This window comes from Ambystoma mexicanum, chromosome 2p, assembly GCF_040938575.1.
Source record: "Ambystoma mexicanum isolate Mex_15411 chromosome 2p, UKY_AmexF1_1, whole genome shotgun sequence".
NCBI lineage: Eukaryota > Metazoa > Chordata > Amphibia > Caudata > Ambystomatidae > Ambystoma > Ambystoma mexicanum.
In genome coordinates, this window is record NC_090923.1 from 1449179441 (window position 1) to 1449203360 (window position 23920).

Here is a 23920-nt window from a genome sequence, read left to right on the forward strand (position 1 = left end):
AAGTTGGAGGAGGGGATACAGGGGTGCACCAACCAAACTCTTGGTAGGTAGTGATGTGCACAGGACCCAAGAAAGACCACTGTTGGCCAAAGGAGCGGCCATCACCCTGAGCCGAGACGGTGAGAGACTGAGTTGTGTTGGCCATTTGGAGGATATCTTTTCTTTGGTATTGTCTTTTGTTTTAAGCACTGGGTGAATGAAAACGATTAAACCATGTATCCTGGTTCTCATCAGCCATGCTGCGACAAAACCCCTAATTTCCTCGCCGCATTCCTTGAAATGAATGCACGTGTGTGTGGTACATGTACAAATCAAATTAATAAAATCTTGCCTTTTAGCAATGTAAGCAGAGCATTACTAAAATGTGATGAACTAATGCTCAGAGGTCAACATCACCGACCACATAGCTCTATTTGCTTGCAACCTTTCTCTTTGCTTCTGCTTTTTCTCCTCCCCTGCTGACCTCCTGGCTGACACGGAAACTGCACTGGCTACCTGGCCACCCTCTGATTTCGTGCCCAGGTCCCTCCCCCGCTAGTCACACACACCCGCACTGCCTACCTGGCAACCCCCCCTCTTGGAGACTGATTTCTGCATCCCTACAGTCCCACTACCTGCACTTGACACCTGTTGTCTGCACTTACCTTTGCACTTACCACCTGCTGGCCGTTACATACTTATTGCTATTACTCTATTCCCATGTACTGCACTATCCCTACCCCCCCGCACTTTCCTCCTTTCCCTATCCCATGCACTTGCGCGATCTGAATGACACCTGGCCTAGTAGGATCGCTGTCTGTCCTCCCTCTGTTCCCCCTCCCTTGCCTCGTTGCGCCTTGAAAAACTTGTGTATAGGCGCGTTATAAATGCTACATCATATCATATCATACCAACATGTTTGAACAATATTAAACCCTGTCCTCCATAGGGCCTTGATGACCATGCACATACTCAATCTCAATGGTTCGAAAAGATATTTTTCAGGTTCTCAAATGAAAATACAAGCCACACCCTAACTACCATTACTCTACCTTATTCTAGGAAAAACGATCACTTCCTGAACCAAAGACATATATCTAGAGAACACTCTTTCTCCAATCATAACTCTCAGTAGCCATAACGGATCAATGATGCCTGGCTTCCCCCTCTCTTAACGCTTGATCTGCCTTCAAATTGGTAGAAGTGAGAGCCACCATAAACAGAACATTCTCTGCTTTTGTTTGTTTGTTTGTTTGTTGTTGAATAGGTGACCTTGAATTGTATTCCTATTATATACAAACTGGATATTACAAAGTAATAGGAAAGCAATCCACATCCTGACACCACTGGTTTGTCTGAGAACCATATTATCCCAATGCCCCCACTCCTGCTTTTCTCCTATTTTACCTTCATTAAAGATCCAGGCCAAACACGGATGGCGCCATAGTTGAGGAGTGCACGGACAATGCTCTCTGGCCGGTGTTCCAGTTTGTAGGCCACACTATGCAGAATGTTGTGCATGGCTGTGCTACCATTATAACACATAATGTTCACACTAGAACCCTGCTCCAGCAGCAACTCTACCACCCTTGGATTTACGTTCTTGCAGGCCATGTGCAGGGGGCGCTGGCAGTCCCGGTCCTTGGTGTTTATATCTGCATGGTTTTCAATGAGCTCCTTGCAGACCTTGTAGTAGTGGTCTATGTCCTCTGGCCGGTGAGGATGACTACAGGAAGCATTAAGGGGAGTCTGCTCCTCTGCATTCTTCTTATCCACTTTGGCACCGTAGCGCAGCAGGAGTCTGACATGTTCTTCCAAGCCATGCCTGGCTGCCACGTGCAATGGTGTGTCATCTTCTTCCTCAGACTGATAGTTCACACTTGCTCCATACTGTAGCAAGAGCTTGGCACAGCTGTAAGAGTAAACCAACAAAACCACACTGTAAGAGTCACACACCAGTCAGAACTACTATCTTAATTCCTGCCAGATACCCATTATTTGCTACAATTATCATCCTCTCCATGGACAAATCATCTGAGCACCTCAATCACATCCTGCCTTCTCATCCTCCGCCTTGCAACACCAGACTCCGTCCCTCTCCCATTTACATTTGTGATATTAGCACTTTTATGTGGAGAATTACATAAAACACAAGCCATTTTTAAGTCACTACACTGACAGGGAATATGGCTGTAGTGTGATTTACTTACTTATGCTACTGGGAGTTTGAGTGAGTAGCAGCAGAATGAGCACTGATGGGCCACAGCTGGCACATGCGTTTTTCAGCAGGTATACTCTACAATGCCAAATGCAACTCACTCTTTAATGTGTTGATGTACCATTTAAGTATTTACTTACAATGTGCTGAGTAACGATATTGTGAGCCATGAGGAATGTAGGAAAGGGTGCCTACTATCCCCAATCACCTATGCTTCAAAAACAGAAACACTTGCTCAGACTCAATTCTGAAACCAAGAAATAATTGTGGTTTATTTTGGTGGGTGACCAACATACGGCTCTCGAGTGGGAGCTTCAAAAAAGGACTTCATTAAAACTGACATGGTGCTATCGGACTTCCTGTGGTGGGGGCAAAGAGGGGTTAAAAAGCAGAACCTGCCTTAGTGGGTGTTATGCTCATTGCAGAATCAGGGATTTGGTAGTTTCTAGACTGGTTGAAGTACCATTGGGGCTTTGCTCTCTGGGACTCAGCACATTGGATTGGAGGTAATTCTGAGGCCTCACCTTTGCTTGTGATCGAGAGGGGCAGGGGAGAACCCTAACCTCTAGACATGACTGCCAAGAGACAATTTACTGAAGTAGCTCTCTTCTCTGCTGATTGATGCATATACAAGTGTCAGGAAATCCTACCTGGAGGGAATAAACACAAATATATTTCGATGGGTAACCCTCTCCTTAGAATTGGTAGCATAAAGCTATATTGTCACAGTTGGTCTCTGGCTGGGATTTTCAAATTTGGGGACGTTTCAGAACGCCACAAGATTGAGTTCCTATGCCTTGTACATAGGCTGCATAATCAGGATAGGGCTAGATATATGAAGCAGATAGCTCTGATGGATAGTACTGTTTGGTTGGAGATAGATGGTATTGTGGGTCCACCCAAACTGCATATGTTGAGATTGTCTATCAACCGCTCAGCATGAGACACTTAGAGTTTGATAGTGGTGCTTCAAGACTAGGCAAGGGCAGAGAGAAAAAGAGGGACTTTGTGGTCAGCGGAACGGGGTCATTGGGCTTCCTACAATCAACGTGAAACAATTTGGTCCAATGGAAACTGTATTAACAGGGGGGACGGTATGGATGAAAGGGGACTATGGACTAGTAACTTTGGGGAGTAACTACTCCAAAGTTCTGTTCCTTTTCCTTCATGTTCATGGGAAATTAAAATGCACCCTAAAATCGGAGAGTAGATAGTTACTTTACCTATACTCAAGATGGTTCTACGTTATTTCGCCGAATGATTTTACATCGTGGGACTTTTCATCGCCACCCTTTCATCGCCAAAAACTCCTTTTTCTTTTTTTTAAGCCCCCCCTTACTTAAATAATCATACCCCAAACCGCACCAAACACCCCCCCCCCATAAAAAAGTAAAACAAATAAAGTTTGAAAGGGTTGGTGATGAAAAGTCCCACAATGTAAAATCATTCGACGAAATGTGTGTATACCACTCAAGATAGCAGGACCTGAAAGGACTAACACAAGATGTTCCGTAGGACCTCCTGTTCAAACCTGGTGTCTGCCTTGGAGCTGGAAATCATAGAATAGTGTTCACAAAAAGCATTTGGCGTGCACCACCTAGCTGACTTGCAGATGTCCATGGTGTTAAAACACAACTAACGCTGCTTTTGTCCCAACCAAATGAGAATTGAGACCTTTAGGAGGAGAGGCATTCTTCGATTTGAAGCATTTCATAATGCACCAAGCAATCCAGCAAGCACAGGATTATTTAGCCGCTTTCAAACCTGGAGGGATGCCTCCATATGTCATGTGTAGCCAAGCCCTGAACTCACTAGAGCATTCCAGATAACATTTCAAATCCTTGGAAACACCCAATGTATACATAGTTTTCTCTGCGTCAATAGAAGGATTATGAAAGACAACTGGAAGATTACTTTTAAGATGGCGTTCTGAAATCATCTTGATATGATATGATTTGTTATTTATAATGCGCTTAATACCCAGAGGTTTCTAAGCACGGACCCGGGGATCAAACCTGTGTTGTTCCATGCCGTCTTGCTTCCAAGGCAAGCATATTGCCCCTGAGCTATCCTCACGGGTACATCTTGGGAAAGAATGTAGGACGAGTGCAGAGCACTACCTTTGCCTTTGAAAAACATTATGAAGGGTAATTCAGGGCATAATGCCTGAAATTCACTGGTACTCTGTGCTGCAAAAAAATGTCACAAGAAAAGCAGGTTTGCAAAAAAGCAAATCAGGTATCTGTGGAAGCAATTGGTTCAATGGGCTGTGCACAAAGTTTGTTAAGAATATAGTCAAATCTCTTGAGGGCCGAGTATGCCTCATCTAAGGAAGCAGTCTCTTTAGCCCCTTATAATGTCTTTTGGAAATAGAGATAGGCAAGGAGAAATCAAAGCCACCACCCCAGAGTTAGGAACTGAAGACCAAAAGATATGTCCTGCAAGAGTTCAGCTTTTGCCTGACTGGGCAAAGTTTGAAAACCAAGCGAGAACTTTGTCTAGTGAACTATAGTTTAACATCCATTTCTACACACCAAAGGCAAAAGCGGCTCACTGGCTTCTGGTCGAATCCTTCCTCGCTGTCTTAAGGAGCACTACATTTCTCTGCAATAGATCCAGGGCCTGAAAGCTTAACTCTACAGAAAACAGGCTCAAAAGGATATGGTAAAAGGGTCAAGAGCAAGCCCCTTCTGTTGAGTATGAATAACCATCTATAGAGACAGGTATTTGTGTTCAGGCCGTAGCCAGCAAAATTACTCAGCAATTCCTAGACTGCTTAAGTTTCTGAAGAAACCTTGAGGACGAGAGGAATGAGAGGGAACGCGTAGAGTAGTTGCCCTTCCCAAGGCGATGAGAATGCATCCCATAGGGAACATATCCCCCTGTCCACTCCAGGATTCATACAAGAGGCACTTCTTGTTCTGATACATCGCTTGGAGATCTGCCAAGTGGCTACTCCAAGCATGAAAGATTTGAGGAAGGACTGTCTCCAAAACCTTGCACTCGTAAGAGCTCTGAGTCTACATTCAGAGAACCTGCCAGGTGATAGCCATTGGTAAAACTATATTCCAAATAGACCACAATCGAGGCACTTCCGGCCATTTTTTAGACTAGGCAATTTGATTACTCACTGTTTGCTTACATAAAAGATGGCTTCCGCAAGGAGTAGGAAAAACTGCCCTCACTTCCTTAAAGGGAGGAAAAGATTCTAGGGACTGGGCTGACCCTGCCGCGGCATCACAGAGGGTGGATGGCGTGGAATCACACTGGCTCACCATCTTCACACGACATAGTATCCTGTCCTCACAGAAAACCACGGAAAGATTAACACCTAGAAACTACAACAGTCTGAGTTTGGGCATGAGGTTAAACACTGTAGTGGGAGAAGGAGGTGGCAGGAAAAGATAAGGAACAGGTGGGTGAATATCTAAAGGAGGTTGGTGGACAGCGGAAGAGATAGCAGGAGATGTTAAGAAAGAAATGAGCAACATCAGGAGGCGGTGGAAGAGAATGGCCAGGAGGAAGTTGGAGAATGAGAGAAAAACTCGACCACATAGGAAGATTTGAGAGGGCGAGCTTGACCCAAGGCAGGGGGAGGGAAAGACCCTGATCTGAATGGGTTGGACCCATGGAGGTAGGAGGAACAAGGACATAGTGAAAAGTTGAGGGGGGACAGGCACAGAACATAGAGGAGCTGAGGCAGGTGGAAGTCATTACCCTGGGAGAAGGAGGCCACAATGCATTACTAAAGCATCCTGCAGTGGCTGAAGGCCAACTGCATCCTTGGTTCTATCTGTGCAGAGAGGATTCACCTGTAACAACAGCCTCTGAGAAAAATACAACGCTGTCTACAGTAGCGGCCCTAAGGAGGGAAAAGTCACCAGGTGCAGAAAACCCTTACACCCATCCCTGCGAGGGAAGATCAGATTGACAGAGAGAAGAGGTGCAGGAACCCCTGAAGACCGATACTGACAGACATAAAAGACCCAAAGAAGCAGAGTGCAGGAAACCATCAGGCCTGAGACTGATCCAATTATAAGTTGAACTGAGACTGTTTGTGGGTGGTTGGTGGGAAATGATTGTGATTAAAACACCTTACAAATCACACTGTTGCCCTGGTCCTTCATGCACCCCACTCGATTATATTGCATGTATTTACAGAGGCAAAACCAAATTGATTCCCATAGGCCACTTTCTTGAAAACACGCCTTCTGTAGTTCACCTTTTGTGCTTTCCCTCCTCCTGTGCTGGGCTTTGCCATGGTTATATAGCTAATGGTAGGCACAGGGGAGGCAATGTAGAAGTTATTAGCAGGCTTTCAAAATTGGGTACTCCCTATTTTTGGTTATCGGGGGTCGATCTTGAACAAACAGGGAGAATATTAAAGCAGAAAATGAACCTCAAGATCGACTACCCCTCTCTTTTGTCCCCAAATGGACAACAGGGCAGGGACAAGTTTATCTACTTATTAATTTAGTAGATGGACAACATCTCTCAAACATTTTCAAATATTCACAGTATTAGCAATTTTATTAAGACCTTTAAGACTATTTAAAAAAAACACAATGAGTGATCACTCATGTCATAAACATAGACAAATCCCTTCTAACAGGTAATACATACAATTGGGTTTTCACATACACCACAAATTTAACCAAGTGACACAATTTCAAAGAAAAACATTTATAGAAAAAAGAAGAATACATATTTGCTTGGGTACAGAAGTGACATTTAAGTATGCCCCTCTCTATTTATTGAGTTAATGAGGGAATGGTGAAGTGATGCTAGTTAGCAACTATTCTCACTAAGCTTCATACTCTATTGTTTAGTCAAAGTCACAAATAATTATTTGTGGAAACCAATATTCAGGTGTTCCAACCTAGGTTAGGGAAGATGGATGTTAGTGCTCCCTTATAAGTCGACATATGTTTCGGCCTTTATGAGCCGTACTGCACTATCTCTAGTGCTGTCGGTCTGGTGATTATTAAGGCCATCTTCAGGACAAAAGGTTTTCATATGAGAATTCAATTCTACCCCCAATAATCATGTCTTCAGTTCCAATCTGGTTGCCCAAACACGCCAAATTGGGGACTTGAGCTTTAAAATAAAAAGCAACTTTTCTCTTGAAGTCTGACATGTCAGGTGCCTGTGGCTACCTCACGTGAGATTCAATCCATAGGAATTTGGTGTAGAAATTCATCCTTGTTCGTACTTCACACAAGGCTTATATTACACACTGAGTCCGCTAAGCAATAACCTCCCTAGAGGTCTGGGAAAGCGGGACCTTATTGGGAGTGACTCCCCTCTAGGGGACAAGGACTCTCCCCTTCTTATAAGGAACTGAACTCCTTATGAAAAATACTCTCTCTGCATAAATGGGAGTGGAAAATACTGCTGTTGCTTTCTGTTTTACATTCGAACCCTAATAACATTACTTCCATATCTTTGGCTCAAGGTAATGCCAGAATCTCCTTGAATTTAGCAGCTGATGGAAAACAACATGGCCCTTTAAAATACTGGGGCGAGAATAAAGGGAATGGGAACCTTGAACGGGGGAGAAAGAATCCTAGGCAGAGGGGAGCCTCTGACCTGAGAACTTCCTGGAGGGGCAGAGCCACACTCCACCACAGAGCCAACAGTAATGTGGAGAACCGGGGAGAGGAAAGCAAGAGGCCGGAAGGCCAGCACAAGAAGGGCGACATTGACGAGATTGAAACATATATGGGGGAAGAACCGTCTTACTTGGTGGCATGACCATGCTGCAGCCGTATTGATCCTGGAACCCATGAACCAACGCCGCGATCAGGGGACAACAGAGGAATTAACCCTCTGCTCTTAATGCAGAGAGCACAGAAACTACTGAGAAGCGCAGGAAAATGACTTTTACCTGGTGGCGTGACAGCGCTGCAACCATGGTGGGTCTGGGGCCCGCAAACCGATGCAGAGACCAGGGAACAAAGGAGGAATGAATCCTCTGCTCTTGGTGAGAGGATCTCCGAAACTGCAGAGATGGGTAGGAGAAGGAAAGAAGGCACATATGTGCCTGAGACGCCACCCCGCTAAAGCACACCCAAAGGCAGAAGGTACCATGGTTTCCCAGGGTGGAGAGGGCGAGTTGAGTTAAACAAAGAGCGAGAAATAAGCAATCCAAAGGACCAGAGGGCCCTGGAGGGCCCTAAAGAGATAAGAGACATTGGGCATCATTACAACGTAGGCGGCCGCGGAATGAACGGTGCCGGTAACGGACCGGCACCGTTAATTCCGGGCCACCACATTACAAGGTCTGTAGCGGGTCCCGCTCTGGATGCCTGGCCAGACCAGACGTGCAGAGCGGGACCCGCTATCAGACCAAGATGCTAACAATGGGCACGTCATTAACGGGCCGCTTGTTAGCATCCTCCCCATTCCCATTGAGCCTTATGGGGGCTCAAATGGGAATGGGGATGTACTGGGTTCGGGTCCCGCGAAAGGGAATTACCGGGCCCACCAAGGTCAAAATGGCCTGGTAAGTCCCCTTTTGCCGGACCCGGACCCGGTACCCGGTTTGGGGGTAGCTATGTCGCTAATAACGGCATGGCTACCTCCAAACTCGCAATGAGGCCCATTGTTTACAAGAAAGCAACCTGCATGGTACAATCAATCTATACAAGGCACACTATTAGGAGAAAGAAAAGGTCCACATTGGTGGAAACTGACTAAGTGTATGATCCATCCGCTTCAAGAATTTGAGACATTTGGCTTGTGTAAAGATTTGCAATTTTTCCAGAGGAATTTAAAAAAGAGACTTGAAAAAACATTCTTTTGTGAATTGTTAAGCACGATCATGTGTGCTACGAGCAGTACTTTTAGAGAGCAGCAAGAACTGGCCAAATAGTGAAAAAGATTCGGACTGAGGACTACTTCTTGGTTTTCACAGTTGACAAGCACCAGTTTAGTTTGTAGGCAGAGAAATTCCTTGTAGCAATAGGGACAGATAGGCATTCTTTCTTATGAGTTCAAATAAAGACCCATGAAATGTTAACCTTGAGTCTGACCCCTTCTTCTAGTTCGCCGCATAGCATATGAAACAAACCGTACGTTTTCAACATTGCCCATTATAATTCATACACAATTGCCACCCTCAATATAGGCCAACCATTTTTAACCACACAGTAAGAACACTTTTATTCCTATTATGGCATCTCATTAAATGTATAATGCATAGCGACCTTCACCTAACGTACCCAATCAACTGATCACACTGAATAACGTTTCCAAGCGTACTTTACACCTACTAAATACCACTCTACTCCGAAAAAACTGGGTTCCCTCCCCACGCCCTGTGGTTGTCCTAAATTGCTTTAATAGTCTGCACTCACTCAATGAACTAGAACCGTGTGCTCTTTCTCATACTGCTTCCCCAAAACTTGAGCATGAGGGTCACCTTCAATAGTTTTACTACATGCTTACTAGCAGTTCTCAATCGTCAGACATTACTGCCCATTCAGCGCCAATTCTTTATTACAACAGTATGTTCCCCCCACGTTGGCGTCATTACCCATGGATAATGTTTCCTCGTCTTATTTGACATCATGTCTCATGACTTTACTTCCTTGTTTTATTTTCATGTCCTGATATTGCATTATACTTAATGAATTCGAATGCTAAATGTGCATTTGTCCAAGCAAAATCACCCATGCCTTACAGGTACCAAACCTTGACATTCAAATGCAGGCCTATTATATTAGCCTTTTACACTAAACGTGGGGTATTGCTACTTTGCTAAACATATCCTAGGTATATTTTCGTTTCTTTCTGTTGTCCTTTGTGTTCACTCAACCCTTTAATTTTTATTTTATGGGGGACCAATTACATTGATGCTTTCTTACCCCCACTGTCACCCTTCGCCCAGTTTTAAACAACACTGTTACATTTTGCATCACAGAAATACAAGCTTTGTCAAAGCGCTTCTCTAGCACAAACAAAATACTTTGGCAACACTCAGCATTATGTTTATTTTGCCAATTGCTACTAAATAATGCACCCATGGCTATAGGAACACAGAAAATAACAAAAACCAACATGTCTGGATCTTGATTTTCTTAACCAGTGCAAATGTGCTATTATTGGGTATTCTCTTTTTCAAATCCCCAGCATATTGAGGACAACAAAATTATCTTTTAAGCAAATATATGAGTGACTCCAAAATTACTATGACTATATTCATATAAAAAGGTTCTGCCATATATATAAGGGTGGGGCGAATGGCAAAAATATTGTCATACTTCAATAAAATGACCTCGATAGCTTGAAGTAAATGTTGACATACATTTGTTAAATTCGTATGCATGCATGACAGTGACATCCTTTTCATTCAAGTGACAAGAGTGCAGGAGTAGACAGCAATGATTAACACCGGGTCTTATGAAGTTATTCGATACTACATTAAGCAAAGTGAAACTTGTACTTTTTACCATCATCTGAGAAGAATAATGATTGAGCAGTGTGCAAAGGCCAGTGAAAAGCAGCTGTTCTAATGGAGCCAGTAGCGCACGGTCATCCTTTTGTAATGCATTTAGGACTGAGAAGTCGGCCGGCAACAGAGAGGAGGGGAAGTGGCCTCTCATGGGAAAACATACTAAATAGTGAGTGGTCAGACATATGTGCTTGGACCCACCAGCTGGGGTTTGAACAGGTCAGTGAGGTCATATAACTTAGCGAGACAAGTCTTGCTGTGATCAGTGTTCAAGCTGCAGGCCACAGGTTTGAATGCCAGCACGGTCAAATAAAACATTCACTATTCCTAGGTTGACAGTGTGATGTTTTTTCGAAAATGTTCTTACAAAATATACCACACACTCCCTTGCTTCAAAAATGAATTTCGAGCGTGGCAAAAACAAAAAAAAATATATGGCAGTTAGGGACAAGGGTTAGAGAGGGTTGTAGGGTGATATCCAGAGGTGCAACGGGAAGGGTCCCTACCATATAGTTAATGGCACGGGGAAATGGAGGGGAGCAAATAAGATGTTACAGTGGGATTATTTTAATCTTTTTTTAAGTTGGGAGTAAAATAATTTTTATGGGGTAAAATGGTAATTCCCATTTGAGTCATTTTCAGGTGAATAACATATATATATGCTCCCTGCATATGTGGATTACATCGAGCTGCATAGACTCTTAAACATATTTTGCTTGAATGCACTAACTTTATTTTTTGGGAAACGTTTTAATGCAAATTTATGGCTATCTGTGTTTGATTTTTGGATCCGCTTATCAAATGGAAACAAAACTCCCTTAACTATTGCCATTTTAAAATGTCTCCAACATATCAGGAATATTGGTACCTGATGTAGGTCAGGTACATCATTATTAAAACATTTTGAGGTTGCTTCTCAATAACCAGGCAATTGAGCACACATCATTTTTAATGTATTTATAATTTATTTCGGGAATGTTTTTATTAGCTAATCATAATGATCTGCGTGTGTTTTTTCTATTATTTTTTTCTTTTTAACTGTATCAAATGCTGACTATTTATTAACATGTTTTGCATTGAATCTTCCAGTGTAAGGTTTTATTGTTGTCTTGGATTGAATTTTCTTGTGTAAGGTTTTGCTGTTGTAAGCCAAAATAACAATAAAGAAAAAAAAAAAATATATATATATATATATATATATATTTAGACCATCATCACCTTATAGATAATTGCCACGTTTGGCGCATTGCGCAATGACGTCATCTCGTGTTGCGCTAAATGGGATGAAGTCATTGCGGATATAAATACATGGCCGCCATTTTGTTTTGCGTGAAAGCGCACTATTTAAATCAGGAACTTTGGCTGTGGACTAGAATATCTGGAGTTTTTGGAGAAAATATCAGGTAAATCCCAAATTTAGCTCAAATTAAACACATTGAAAAGGCATATTCAGAGATTCATTTTTCATGGCTTTACATCCTTTTGCAGAAATCAATATAAAAATACCAAGATTTTTATTAGAGGAATTTGAATCTCCCCGAAATATCCAAGTTATTGGGCACAGATTTTTTTTAACACCAGACATCTTAAAAGGTAGTGATTTTTAGAATAAAAATATTTGCAATATGTCAATAACGGGCCTCAGAACTTTTCTCGTTTGAAATTGTTTATTTTTTATTATGATTTAACAGTGATTTGTTGCCTTGAGAGAATTACTTCTACAAGAACAAATAGAATTGTTTTGCCCAATGATATCGAACATAGAAAGACAACTATTTCATGCAACTTAGTGTCCTTTCTTCTTATGAACATAGAATATTGGTATGAATGACCTGCAAACACAAAGAAAAACATCATATGCTCCAAACATGGACATACTACAGCCCCCATGAGGCACTGCTGCTCGGTAGCCTTCAGCCTCCCTTTCACTGTCCAATCCGGGCCTCCTATCCCCTATAAGCTTCCACCACACTGGGTTCCTTCCTCTTCTTTTTTGCCTCAGCCACAAGATGAATACCTTTAATTTAACACATAGGGCCTCATTACAACTATTGCGGAATGCGTTTACCGATGCCGCTAAGGGTGGCGGCGCCATTAAACGCATTCCGCAATATTATGAGGTTCCCTCGCGGGACCCGATGTGGACGTCTAGTTTTACCAGACGTCCAGAGCGGATCCCGCAAGGGGACCAGGGAGCTAACAACGGGCCGGTCGTAATCGGCCCGTTGTTAGCTCCCGCACCCATTCCCATTGAGCCCTATGGGGGCTCAAATGGGAACGGGGAAGGTCCGGGCCCGGGTTCCCTGAAGGAGGAATTACCGGGCCCTCCAAACTCGGAATGGCCCGGTAATTGCCCATTCAGGGAACCCGGACCCGATTTTGGAGGCAGCCATGGCGCCAATAGCGCCATGGCTACCTCCAAAGTCGTAATGAGGCCCATATTCTTTGGGACAGATATGCATGTGGTATTGTGTACAGGACTTCTGTACATATTTAGCGCAGCGCACAATGTTTCAGTATGAATAGTGCTTAAGCGCAGCGTACAGTATATATTTTTTATGAGTAGAACGTTCACGAGCGTGTCGTAACTCGCATTCTAGCGCAAGCGCCACAGGGGCATTCTAGCGCAAGCGCCGCAGGGGCTGTTTACAATTGTTTAGGGCGGCGGACAGGCCGAGCCCGCCAGTGATCTCACTCGCTTCGGGACGCCGTCCAGTCAGCCGCTGTTACTTCAGGAAATATCTCCTCAGCGCGGTAAGCAGACGCGCGAAAGGAAAGCAACTCTCTTTAGAAACAGGGAGGCCGCGCGCATGCGCGGTAGAGCTTGTTCCGCTAATTAACGGTCCGGACAGCGGCGATCAACCCCTCGCTCTTCACAAAATGCAAATAGCGCTAAATCGTTAGCGTTTTCCCACAAATACCAGAGGCAAAGCAAACTATTTTTAAAAAAATGAGAAAGTCTTAATAATTGAGGAAACTGTAACACACCAGGCAGAAGTCTGATCCTCAGTGAGGCAAGAGCCTAGAAAGAGTACCATGTCCCACAGCATGGCTGAAGATGCATGGAGCGAGGGGAGTGAATATGAGCAAGAACCAGATGAAGAATACTTAGGAGAAGAGATAGACCTCTCCTGTAGTTTCAAGAAGGTTCTGGGAGACTCTCTGGTGCGAGCTGTGGAGCAGGGAGTCAAGTCTCTACAAGACAGGTTATTGATCCTGGAAAACTTACTGGGCAATAAAGCTGGCATGCTCGATGACCCAGGGGAGGGGTCCTCCACACAAGAGCCTCTGAAAGACCTTGAAGAGGGGAGAAAAGTGGCCCAGAAGAGGAAACACTCTTCTACTCCCCCGGGCGGAGGTACGGGGAAAATGAATAAGCCCCAGGAGGCAGCTGACGCGTTCAACAGGCTTACGAGTGCCTTTCTGAGAAAAACAGCCTTGCCCAGCCTCGTACCCCCTACCCCAGTGGTGAAAAATATAGGGGAAGCGGCATCATCCTCGGACCAGTCGGATCAAGGAGAAGAACACGAGGAGGATGCGCAAAGCTTTAGTAAAGCAAGCACGGCCTCACACAGGGACAATCCCTGCGAGCCTCAAGTCAGCGGTGTGGAGAACCCCCGGGACGATGAAGACATGTGGGACATGTTTGAGCCGGACACTATTCGACATTCAAGGTCCACTGAAAAGGTCCCCTCTCTGAGAGTGGCCTTGGATATGTCTCAAAGGATGAGGAAACCCCTGGAAAAACATACCAGGTTCAGGCTCACAGCGGAATTTCCGAGACCAGAGTTGGCAGGGAAGGTAGCCGATACGCCCGAACTCGACTCGAAAATGTTGACCTTCGTAACGAAGGCAGGGAAAGATGCCAGAAAAGGCATGGACCGAGCATGGAAGACATGCCAAGACAAGCTCCTGGACCTGACGGGGCCCATAGCAAAGTTGATGGATTTAGCGGAAAGGGCTAAAGACACTAGGGAGCCTGTAGATCCAGTTACCCTAGCGGGATGGGCCCAAAGAGCAGCGTGCATGCTGGGTAACGCCAACTGTGCAATATCTGCCGAAAGACGTCGATCCATGCTTCTGAAAATTGATATTAAGCTAGGAGACCTAGCCGGTGATAGCGCCCAAGGCCTCCTTTTAGGAGATACATTTGTTAAGGAGATGAATAAGTTTGTGGGGACATATACTGCCTTGGAAAAAGCACAGGCATCCATCAGGAAAGTGTTCCCAGGGAGAGTTTTTCCCGAGGCCGGCCGATATAGGGGCCGATCGGCCGGCCGGTTCAACAACAGAAAACGGCAAGGTCCCAGAGCCCAGTTTTAGGAATCTCGTCAGCAAGACGCGTTCTTTCCCAACAGAGGAAAAAGCTCCCGAGGACGGCGGGCCGTGGATATTACTGACAGCACGGCAATGGTTTAGGTGAGCAAAAGCGCAGCGAGCTATCCTCCAGTGGGTGGCAGGACACTGTATTCTTTGAGCAGCTGGCGCAATTTGTCTTCAGACGCATGGGTCCTGCAGACGATACAGGGTTTTGTATTAGAGTTCCTAGAGCCGCCAAAGCAAGAGTGTCCCCCTCCGCACATCAGGATGGCACAGGCAGAGGAAGTGTTACTAGATGCAGAGATTCAGGACCTAGCACAAAAGAACGCGATAGAGAGAGCAGCGTTGCACGAATCATCTTTTCTGAGCAACATGTTCCTAGTGCATCGCATGGACAAAGTTCACCCTGTTATAAATTTGAAAGAACTGAACAGCTGGCTAGTGCACATGCACTTCAAGATGGAGGGGATCCATCTGTTAGGAGATCTGCTCAGAAAGGGGGACTGGCTGGCGTGGCTAGATTTGAAAGATGCGTACCTGACAGTACCGACAGCAGTACACTGTCGTCCATTCCTAAGATTCTTTGGAGAGACGAAATATGGCAATTCAGAAGCCTGCCATTTGGGTTAGCGTCAGCACCATGGGCATTCAGCAAGCTCATGAGGCCAGTTGCAGCGTTACTGCGAGAACAAGGTATTCGGATGATCGTCTACTTGGACGATATCCTTTTCATGGCGGACGACAGAAGTCGGTTACAAAGGAAAGTCCAGTGGGCAATAAATCTGATTTCCAGTCTAGGATTCTTAATAAACAGGTACAAGTCAGAACTAGCGCCAACCAAGCGACTGGAGTTTTTAGGATTCACTGTAGATATGAGGAAAGCTACCTTAAGAGTTACCTACGTCAAAGATCAATCAAGAAAGATCTGAGGTCGGCGCTCATGAAGCCATTGATCTCTCTACGGAACCTAGCCAGGATAGTGGGACTCCTAGCAACATCCATTCAGGCGTTTTGTCCCGGGCCATTACACTATCTAGCTCTTCAGAGGCTGAAGATCAGATACTTAAGGAAAGTATCGCTGGAGATACCATTGGCTAGTTCTGCTAGACGAAGAGAGCAAGACGGAACTGACCTGATGGCTCCGCAACATGGAGGCTTGGAACGAATCAGACGCCAGCAGGTCGGGCTGGGGAGCCCGATGCAGCCAAATAGAGACAGGAGGAAAGTGGTCCCAGGTAGAGCTAGATTTGCACATCAACTGCTTAGAGCTTCTCGCAGGATCATTCGCAGTAAAAGCCTTCACCAAAGGCAAGGCACACTGCTGCATCCTCTTGGGGATGGACAATATATCAGCAGTGGGATATATAAACAAACTAAGAGGCACCAAATCCAAGATGCTGGCAGAGCTAGCGAAGGACTTTTGGCACAGTTGCCTATAGATGGGCATTTCAGTCAGGGCAGAGTATCTCCCAGGGGCCCTGAATACAGTGGCGGACTGGAACTCCCGGTACCTACTAGATTACAGCAACTGGAAGATTCACAAGGCAATCTTCGAGAAGCTGGAGCGGAGATGGGGCCCTCTGGCCATAGACGTTTTTGGCTCGCGATTGAACGCCCAACTGATGAGGTACTACAGTTGGAGATTAGACCCAGAGGCTCAGGGAACAGATTCATTCCTGCACGATTGGGGAGATCAGACACATTATGCCTTTCCCCCCTTCGCAATGCTGGCGAGGGTACTAGCAAAGGTCTGCAGAGACAAAGCAGAGGTAGTGATAGAGATGCCAAAATGGAGATCGCGAGCTTGGTTTCCAGGTCTGATGGAACTTTCAACGGATTTTCCACAGAAGATTGTGTACAGGCCGGATCTCCTGTCCGGCCCAGCAGGAGCCCCACACCCTCTTATACAAGACCGAACATTAACTTTGTTGGCATGCAAAATTTCAGGCATAGATGGAGCCTGCCAGAGCTTTCAGAGGAAGCTGCAGGTTTTATCAATAGATCATCAGCCCCTTCCACGTTCCGGAGCTTTAATTTTGCGTGGCAGGCTTGGGAACTATTGTGCAGGGGAGGAGTATTTCTCCCATTTCAGCACCTGTAGTTCAGGTCGTGAACGTTTTAGCCAGCCTTACCTCAGCCGGGAGAGCATTCAGGACAGTAAGAGTCTATAGGTCAGCAATATCCGCTGGGCATGAGCTCATAGACGGCACTCCAGTAGGCGAGCACCCGGCAGCAGCAAGGCTGTTGAAAGGAGTGAAGGTTAGCAAGCCGCCCATGCCGAGATATTCGTCGCTGTGAGATGTCCATAAAACTTTAGGACTATTCGAGCAATGGCCGAGTAACGTTTCTCTGTCGGATAAGCAACTTTCAGGAAAGCTAGCAACCCTGCTCTGCTTAGTGTCCTGAAGAAGAGTCTCGGATGTGAAGGCATTGGAGATAGATAGGCAGATATTCTACCCGGAAGGGATAGTGCTTAATATAGCGTAACGAACGAAGACCAACTCTAGAGTAATATCATATCCATACTTCCCAAACAATGATAAATTGTGTGTAGCGCAATGCATAAAGTTCTATGGAGCGGCAACAACAGCGATAGGACTGGCTGGAGTGACTATATTGCTTATTGCGCGTAGAAAGCTACATAAAATGATTGCAACAGGGGGAGCAGATTGTAGTGGGAGGAGCAGTAGTAGTGCAGGAGGAAGAACAGTAGTAGTGTGGGAGGAGGGGCAGTAGTGTGGGAGGAGAAGGAGAAGAGTTAACACCAAAGACTGGAGGCAGGAGAAAGGTTGAGGTTAGTGGGGAGGAGTTGAGGAAAGGAAGCAGGTAGAGTAGTAGGGTAAGGTAACAGTTGTGAGTGAAACCAGGAAAATCTGACAGAGCAACTGCTAAGCACGACCGCATGCGCCATTAGAACAGTATCCTGCAGTCAGAGTAGAGTAAGTTAGGTAGTCAACGAGCCTGCTTTTAGGGAAAACATCATTATAATAAGCCAGACATTTGACAGTAGGGTTTAACAATCGATAGCACTAACTGGGGTTACGGACAACTGGGCTTAGGAAGAGGTTTGTGGTAATGCAAGAGAGAGGAATGGTAGCACCACTTCCCAAGCCCCTTATGGAGCTGGTGTCTTCGATCAAACTACTGACCTGTATCTGTCCTGAACAAGTGAATACTTAAGAAATCCCTAAGATATACTAACACATAGTATTAATGTCGCTAGTAAGGTAGCGTGGGTACACAATCTGCTTCGTTATTTGCAAGAAAGGAATATTTCCCAATGGGAGATGAAACTACTTACCAGTGTGTGAAAACAGGGACTGCTCCTGGTCCATCACTTGCACTGACCACCGGACGCAGAGCTCAGGTGTATATGTGCATGTGGAGCACTTTAACAGAATCCAAAATAGAAGCCAGGCTCTTTATAGCCTCTGTCACTGGGACACATGTGAGCTGCATGTCACAATTGTGAATCAAAATGCACATTAAAAATGAACCAAGCACATATGAACAAAGTGAATCACCCACGTGCACAGGTTCTAGCACATAACCCAGCACAGGGGGAGGGAGCACATGACTATAAAAACTTGCCAGAGAAGGGAGGGTGAGGGAGCGCAGAGGGGGGGAAAGGGTTTTGTTAGGGATAAAGGGGGGATAATGAATGAACATGTTTAATCAATGGAAAAAGCAGCACGTTACGGTCTGTGAAAATACTTCAATAAAGATATGTTATACAAAAAAGCTCACCTGGAGATATCATTTGCATGGCTGTTGGCGGTCGTGGAGGAGAGAGGAAGGGGCTACAGGGGGAGCGGATTGTAGAGGGAGAGGAGGATGCTGGAGAGCATAGAGGAGAAGTGATGGAGAAAGTGGTAGGGAAATGTGTGCAGGTAGAGTGGATGAACATCAAAGGCATGAATGATGAGGTGGTAGAAAGATCTGGAGAAGAGGAGAGAAGGCGAAATCTAAGACGTTAGGAAGAGGTGGGGCCAAAAGGTGTACAGGAGGTTGTGAGAAACATCTTAAGAGGTAGGTAATTGGAAATAGGTGACAGTAGATAACTGAGAACCATACTGAGGTGGAGGAGTTTAGAAAGACTATAAAGGAAAGGTGGACAATCAGTAGTGTAAAGGAAGGTGAGAAATACACTCTAGGGCAGTGGTCTTCAAACTTTTTTGGCCTGGGCCTCCCCTGAGCAAAGTTTGGGCAGGCCGGGCCCCCCCAAAAGTGCCAGATGGACAGTATGTAGAAATCGCTATGAACATTTTGCGTGCTGTCACTGCACCCTACTCCCAGTACAGACCCTGGGCTCTCCCCACCCTACTCCCACCACTATCCCAGTGCTGCCGCCCATCCTGGTCCCACGACAGTCCCATAACACAAGCATACACACATCCATACACATTTAAATAAAAAATAAATCGCCATAAACGCACCTTCTGCAGGGACCTGCGCGTGGTAGCTAAAATGCCCCGCTCCAGGTTGCTCTGCCCGTATGTGCGAGGAGGCGCAGGAGCACCCCTCGCACATACATACATGCAGTGCCCCAGCCAGCATTTCCAATGAGCTATGAAAGGCTGGTGAAGCAAAACACCCCCAGCGTTGCATGGCTCAGTGATCATGTGTGGCTGGGGAAATAAACTGTCAAAGGCAAACAGTGTTTCCCTTTGATAGTTCAGCCAGCCCAGGAGCACTCCCTCAGCTGGAAAAAGCAGCAGAGAGAGGGCTCAGTGTTTCACTGGGCTGGCTCCTCGGCTCCTACATAATGGGTGAGGTGGCCAGTGCGTGGACACCCCCTCGCCCATTAAGGATGAGCCGGCAGGCTTGGACTGGCCTGTAGGGCGATGACCGTCCCAAAAATGCAAAATGCTAGTGTAGGCCTGTCAAAATGGGCCACTTTTTTGGCCAGTGTGGGCCAGTTTGAGGAGTTACTTCAATATGCAGCTAGTCGTTTTGACCATTGTTGCTGAATAAATATTCTTTAAATATCACAATGTGTTTACATTTGAACAAAAAACAACCCCTTGGGTACTATTCAAACAGTCTGTGACTAAAGGACTGAATATCCATTTGCAACTGCTGGCCATTTTTTCATTGGTGCCTAAGACCGTTTATGGTCCAGTCTGACCATGTGAGCTGCCCCTTCCCATTTCCTCCAATCTAAAAAAAAATATATATATTTTTTTTGATTTTTTTTTTACATTTCATGCTGGGCTCCGGCGTCCCCACTGTGATGCGGCTGTGCCCCCCCTGGGGGGGGGCGCCCCACAGTTTGAAGACCTCTGCTCTAGGGTATAACCAGAAAGGGGAGAAGGTCTGAGAAGGGTTTACGTCTGGACACAAGCAATTAGAGAGGAGGTGTGAACCCTGTATCAAAAAGGGGTTTGCCTGGACTTGGTGGATGAACAAGCACTTGGTCTAGCGTCAAGGATGTGCAGACAATTAAATGGAGAAAAGTGGAGAGAGCTGAGGGACTGGAGCAGAGCCTCTTAGAAATTAGCATGCCACAAGTTGTTGCAGAGAACAACGAGCGTGAGTTGGTGGTATGCAATGCCAGGACCCTAAGGCAAGGAGGTGGTCAGTCCCCTAAGACAACCGACTGAGCTGAACTGGCCTTTGCCTGCTGGAAACGCTAGGCCTTGGATGGTAGAGGCGTATGAGGCACAGCTGGGTCCTTTCCATATGGAGCCCTTTGAGGGAGAGGATACGTTCTCCCACTCTGTACTCAACTGACAACACGATATCCCGGGAACACCAGAGTTCTGCCAAAGCAAAGGTCAACAAAACTGAGTGGCCTGGGAAGCCCCATCTGTTTGTCAAGAGGCTGAATTCAAAGTTTATATCACTATCCTTTCCCTTAACTATTTTCTTATTTGCAAGCATTTCTGTTCAACTTTCTTGGTACACGTTGCGGCACAAAGAGAAGCAAAAGAACCAATTACCAATAAATGGATTCCGGTTTTGGGAACTGTCATACAGATGAATAGAGTTCATAAAGACGCCAAACACAATATTGGGTCAAAATAAGCTCTTCACCGGAGTCAAAACCAAAACATAGTATCGGGACAGTCCCTTCACAAATATTCCAACAGTCCAGGGGTTTACATATGGAGTTCTCAGGGGTTCAGAGTACCAGCACATGACACAGTCTGAGGTAGTGTCTCTGCATTTTCTCCTGCTTGTGTCCTGTTAATGATGGGATTAGACCATCTCCAGTTCTCCTGTAGATCCTTTAGACATCTCTAAGTCTCTGCCATGAATTGCAGATTGAATTGGATTTCTTTCTGGAATTTAAGAGAGCCCCCTGGGTTTGCTTTCCACAGTTTGCACAGGTGAGTTTAGGTGGGCCTTAGGACCTTACTCTACGAGAGTTCTGATTACACCCCTCTCCAAAACCTTTCTATTCCACCTCTGGTCTTGTGAGTCCAGAAAATACCCTCCCATAACATAAGTAATGTATTCTGTTGGCCGAAGACCAACCGCCTCATATGTTCGGTATCAATAATACAGATTCATAAGCATGACCAAAGTGCGTCCATTTGGATGGAATAGAATTTGCCATTTTGTCTAATTTTCGCTTCTTGCTTTCTGTTTAAACTGCTTTGCTGTAAGCTTGTTCTATTCCGTTATTGCATTGTTGCTCACGTATAGAGCAAGGCCACAAGATACATGTTGAAACACAACGCAGGCAATCCAGACAGCAATGTCCGGTCTCCTCCCTCACAAGTCCTTGGAAGTAAGCAACAAGGCATTTAATCACTACGCAGGTGCCAGTTAGTCTCGCTGATGCGGTAGAAATGGTAGAAAACAAACAATTGATGGCTTGTATTATGCTCTCTTTTATGGCCCCTTCACATAGCCCTGTAGAGCCCTGGAGAGCGAGTTGACCCCTAGCACAGGAATTGAAATTAGAAGATAGCAAGACCTGGAATGTGTCTCTCCCCTGCACGCAGCTTGTTTGTAAGAACAAGAGCAGTGTGTTCTCTAAAACAAAGAATTATGTCTGCAAGTCCACAAATTGCAAACTGTTGCTAAAATGAATGTCTTAAGGTGTCATATTCGTCACAATTGTCAATCATCGAACCCATTTCAAAGAAAATACATTGTGGGCGGTATTGAATATGTCATTACTGATAGCAAGATGTTCGCTTTGTATATATGTAACTGTTGTAAAAATTCTCGCTCTTTTGCGTCCCTCTGGGTCTGGAGACACACGTGGCGGGACGTGAGACCCAGTTGGCCAACTGAGACTATTTGCTTTGCAATAAACCCTAGCTTTTAGGAATTCAACCTTGTGTCTGGCGTATCAGTTTGTGTGTGGTGATTGTGCCTTGTTTCCATACGGGAAGGTCCCCTAGGGGCCCCATCAGTCTTGCTCTTCCTTGATGCCATGCACATGCTTGTTCATTCTCCCATTGTGGTTTTAACACTTGCACAATGGGTCTCACCCTACCTCCTACCTTGGGTCAAGTTAGCCCTCCATTTCCTTCTTATTTTGTTAGCAATCACCTTGCTAATTTCCTGCACTTTCCCCTGACTCTTCACTCCCACCATCTGCTGGATGTCTGGTCAACACTCACTCTGATGTAGCATGGGGCCTCATGGGGCACCTGGTTAGTGAGGCAGCATGCTTGTCCCCTAAGCAAACACCTAGAAATAAAAGATGCAGAGACCTGGGTAATAAAGGCTTTTATTAAATGTATAGTGAGTGTTTGATTTATGTGTCCTGTGTGTGTCTCTTTTCGACTAAACCATCCAGCCCAACATCAGGCTGAATGGAATGTTGAAAGGAAAAGAAAAGAAGAAAGTAACAATGAATAGAACTCCCCAGCCCAGGAATGGGCTGGGAAGGGGACAAATAAGAATCCAGAAGGTGTTTAAAAAGAAAAGACAGTTGGAGAAGAAGGAGAAAGACTTACCTGTGGAGGTTTGCTGTCTTGAGCTGCCACCAGGGACAAAATATTGCTAGCGGTGGCAGATACGGAGCTTCCAACAGGAACTAATCCAATGATCTCTTATGCCAGGAGCAGGTCGGCCACCCTGAGGCCGTGGCAGATGTGAGCCCGCCCGGGGGCAAGCACGGATGGGCTCAGTTAAATCCATGGTCCAAGCAGTGTGACAGGTGCTGCCTGGGCAGACAAAGAACAGCCCAGCCAGGGCAACATGTGAGGGGTGGCCCAGACCATGCTGCCCAGCCGTGCCCCCTGATGGCTAGCCTCTTGGCCAGCGAGGCGGGCCCTCACTGAAGTCCTCCCAGGCTACGTAAGTCTAGCGGAGCCTGGGAGATGAAGCAAGGGAACAGAGAAGCCTGCTCTTCCCAGGAGGTTGGAGTGGTGAATAACAAAGTCCTGGGTTGGCCTCACCAGCCAACTCGGGCGTAGAGAAGAAGGTGGAGGAAGTCCCAGGGTGCTCCGTTGGGCGATCCGAGTGAAAAAAGCACTGGGCCACCCAGCGGAACAGCCCAGGTGTAAATGCGGCCCACCTGCTGCATCTAACGACATGTTGCTGAGGGGGCGGGCCAGAAGAAGGCTGCAGTGGTGAACACATGCAGGGTCCCCGGTTACCATTGGACGCCGCCTGTCCTTAAATTAGCACCAGCTTGCCGCGGTGAAAGCGGTGGTGGCCCCACTGCACAGGGGATGCTGCATGAAGAAACAAAGGCAGCGCGGGCCGTGCAGTGACAAGGTTGGTCCCCAGGTTAACAGGGACACCCCGAAAATTAATACAGCACCAGGGACATGGCGGTGATGTTGTGTGGGCTCGCCAGCCAACAGGGCCCACCTAGAATATATAAACTATGCCACGGGTGCAGTGGTGATGTCAGGGTGGGCCCCCCAGCCAATGGGGCCCCTCCCGTACCAATAACCAGTGCTGCGGGCAAAGCACTGAGCCTGGGCGGACCCCCATGTGCACAGAAGGCCATCCAGGACTTTATAAGAGCGCAAGCT

At 46.0% G+C, this 23920-nt stretch overlaps 1 protein-coding gene across 1 annotated transcript in view; it reads right to left on the reverse strand.

Annotated features, from left to right (window-relative positions):
- The window catches only part of ASB10 (ankyrin repeat and SOCS box containing 10), a 426206-nt gene that overhangs the window by 210592 nt on the left and 191694 nt on the right, over window positions 1–23920 (reverse strand). The window contains exon 3 of the mRNA XM_069643101.1: window positions 1387–1891. Coding sequence (XP_069499202.1) covers window positions 1387–1891 — 505 coding nt within the window. The remainder of the gene's footprint in view (window positions 1–1386; window positions 1892–23920) is intronic.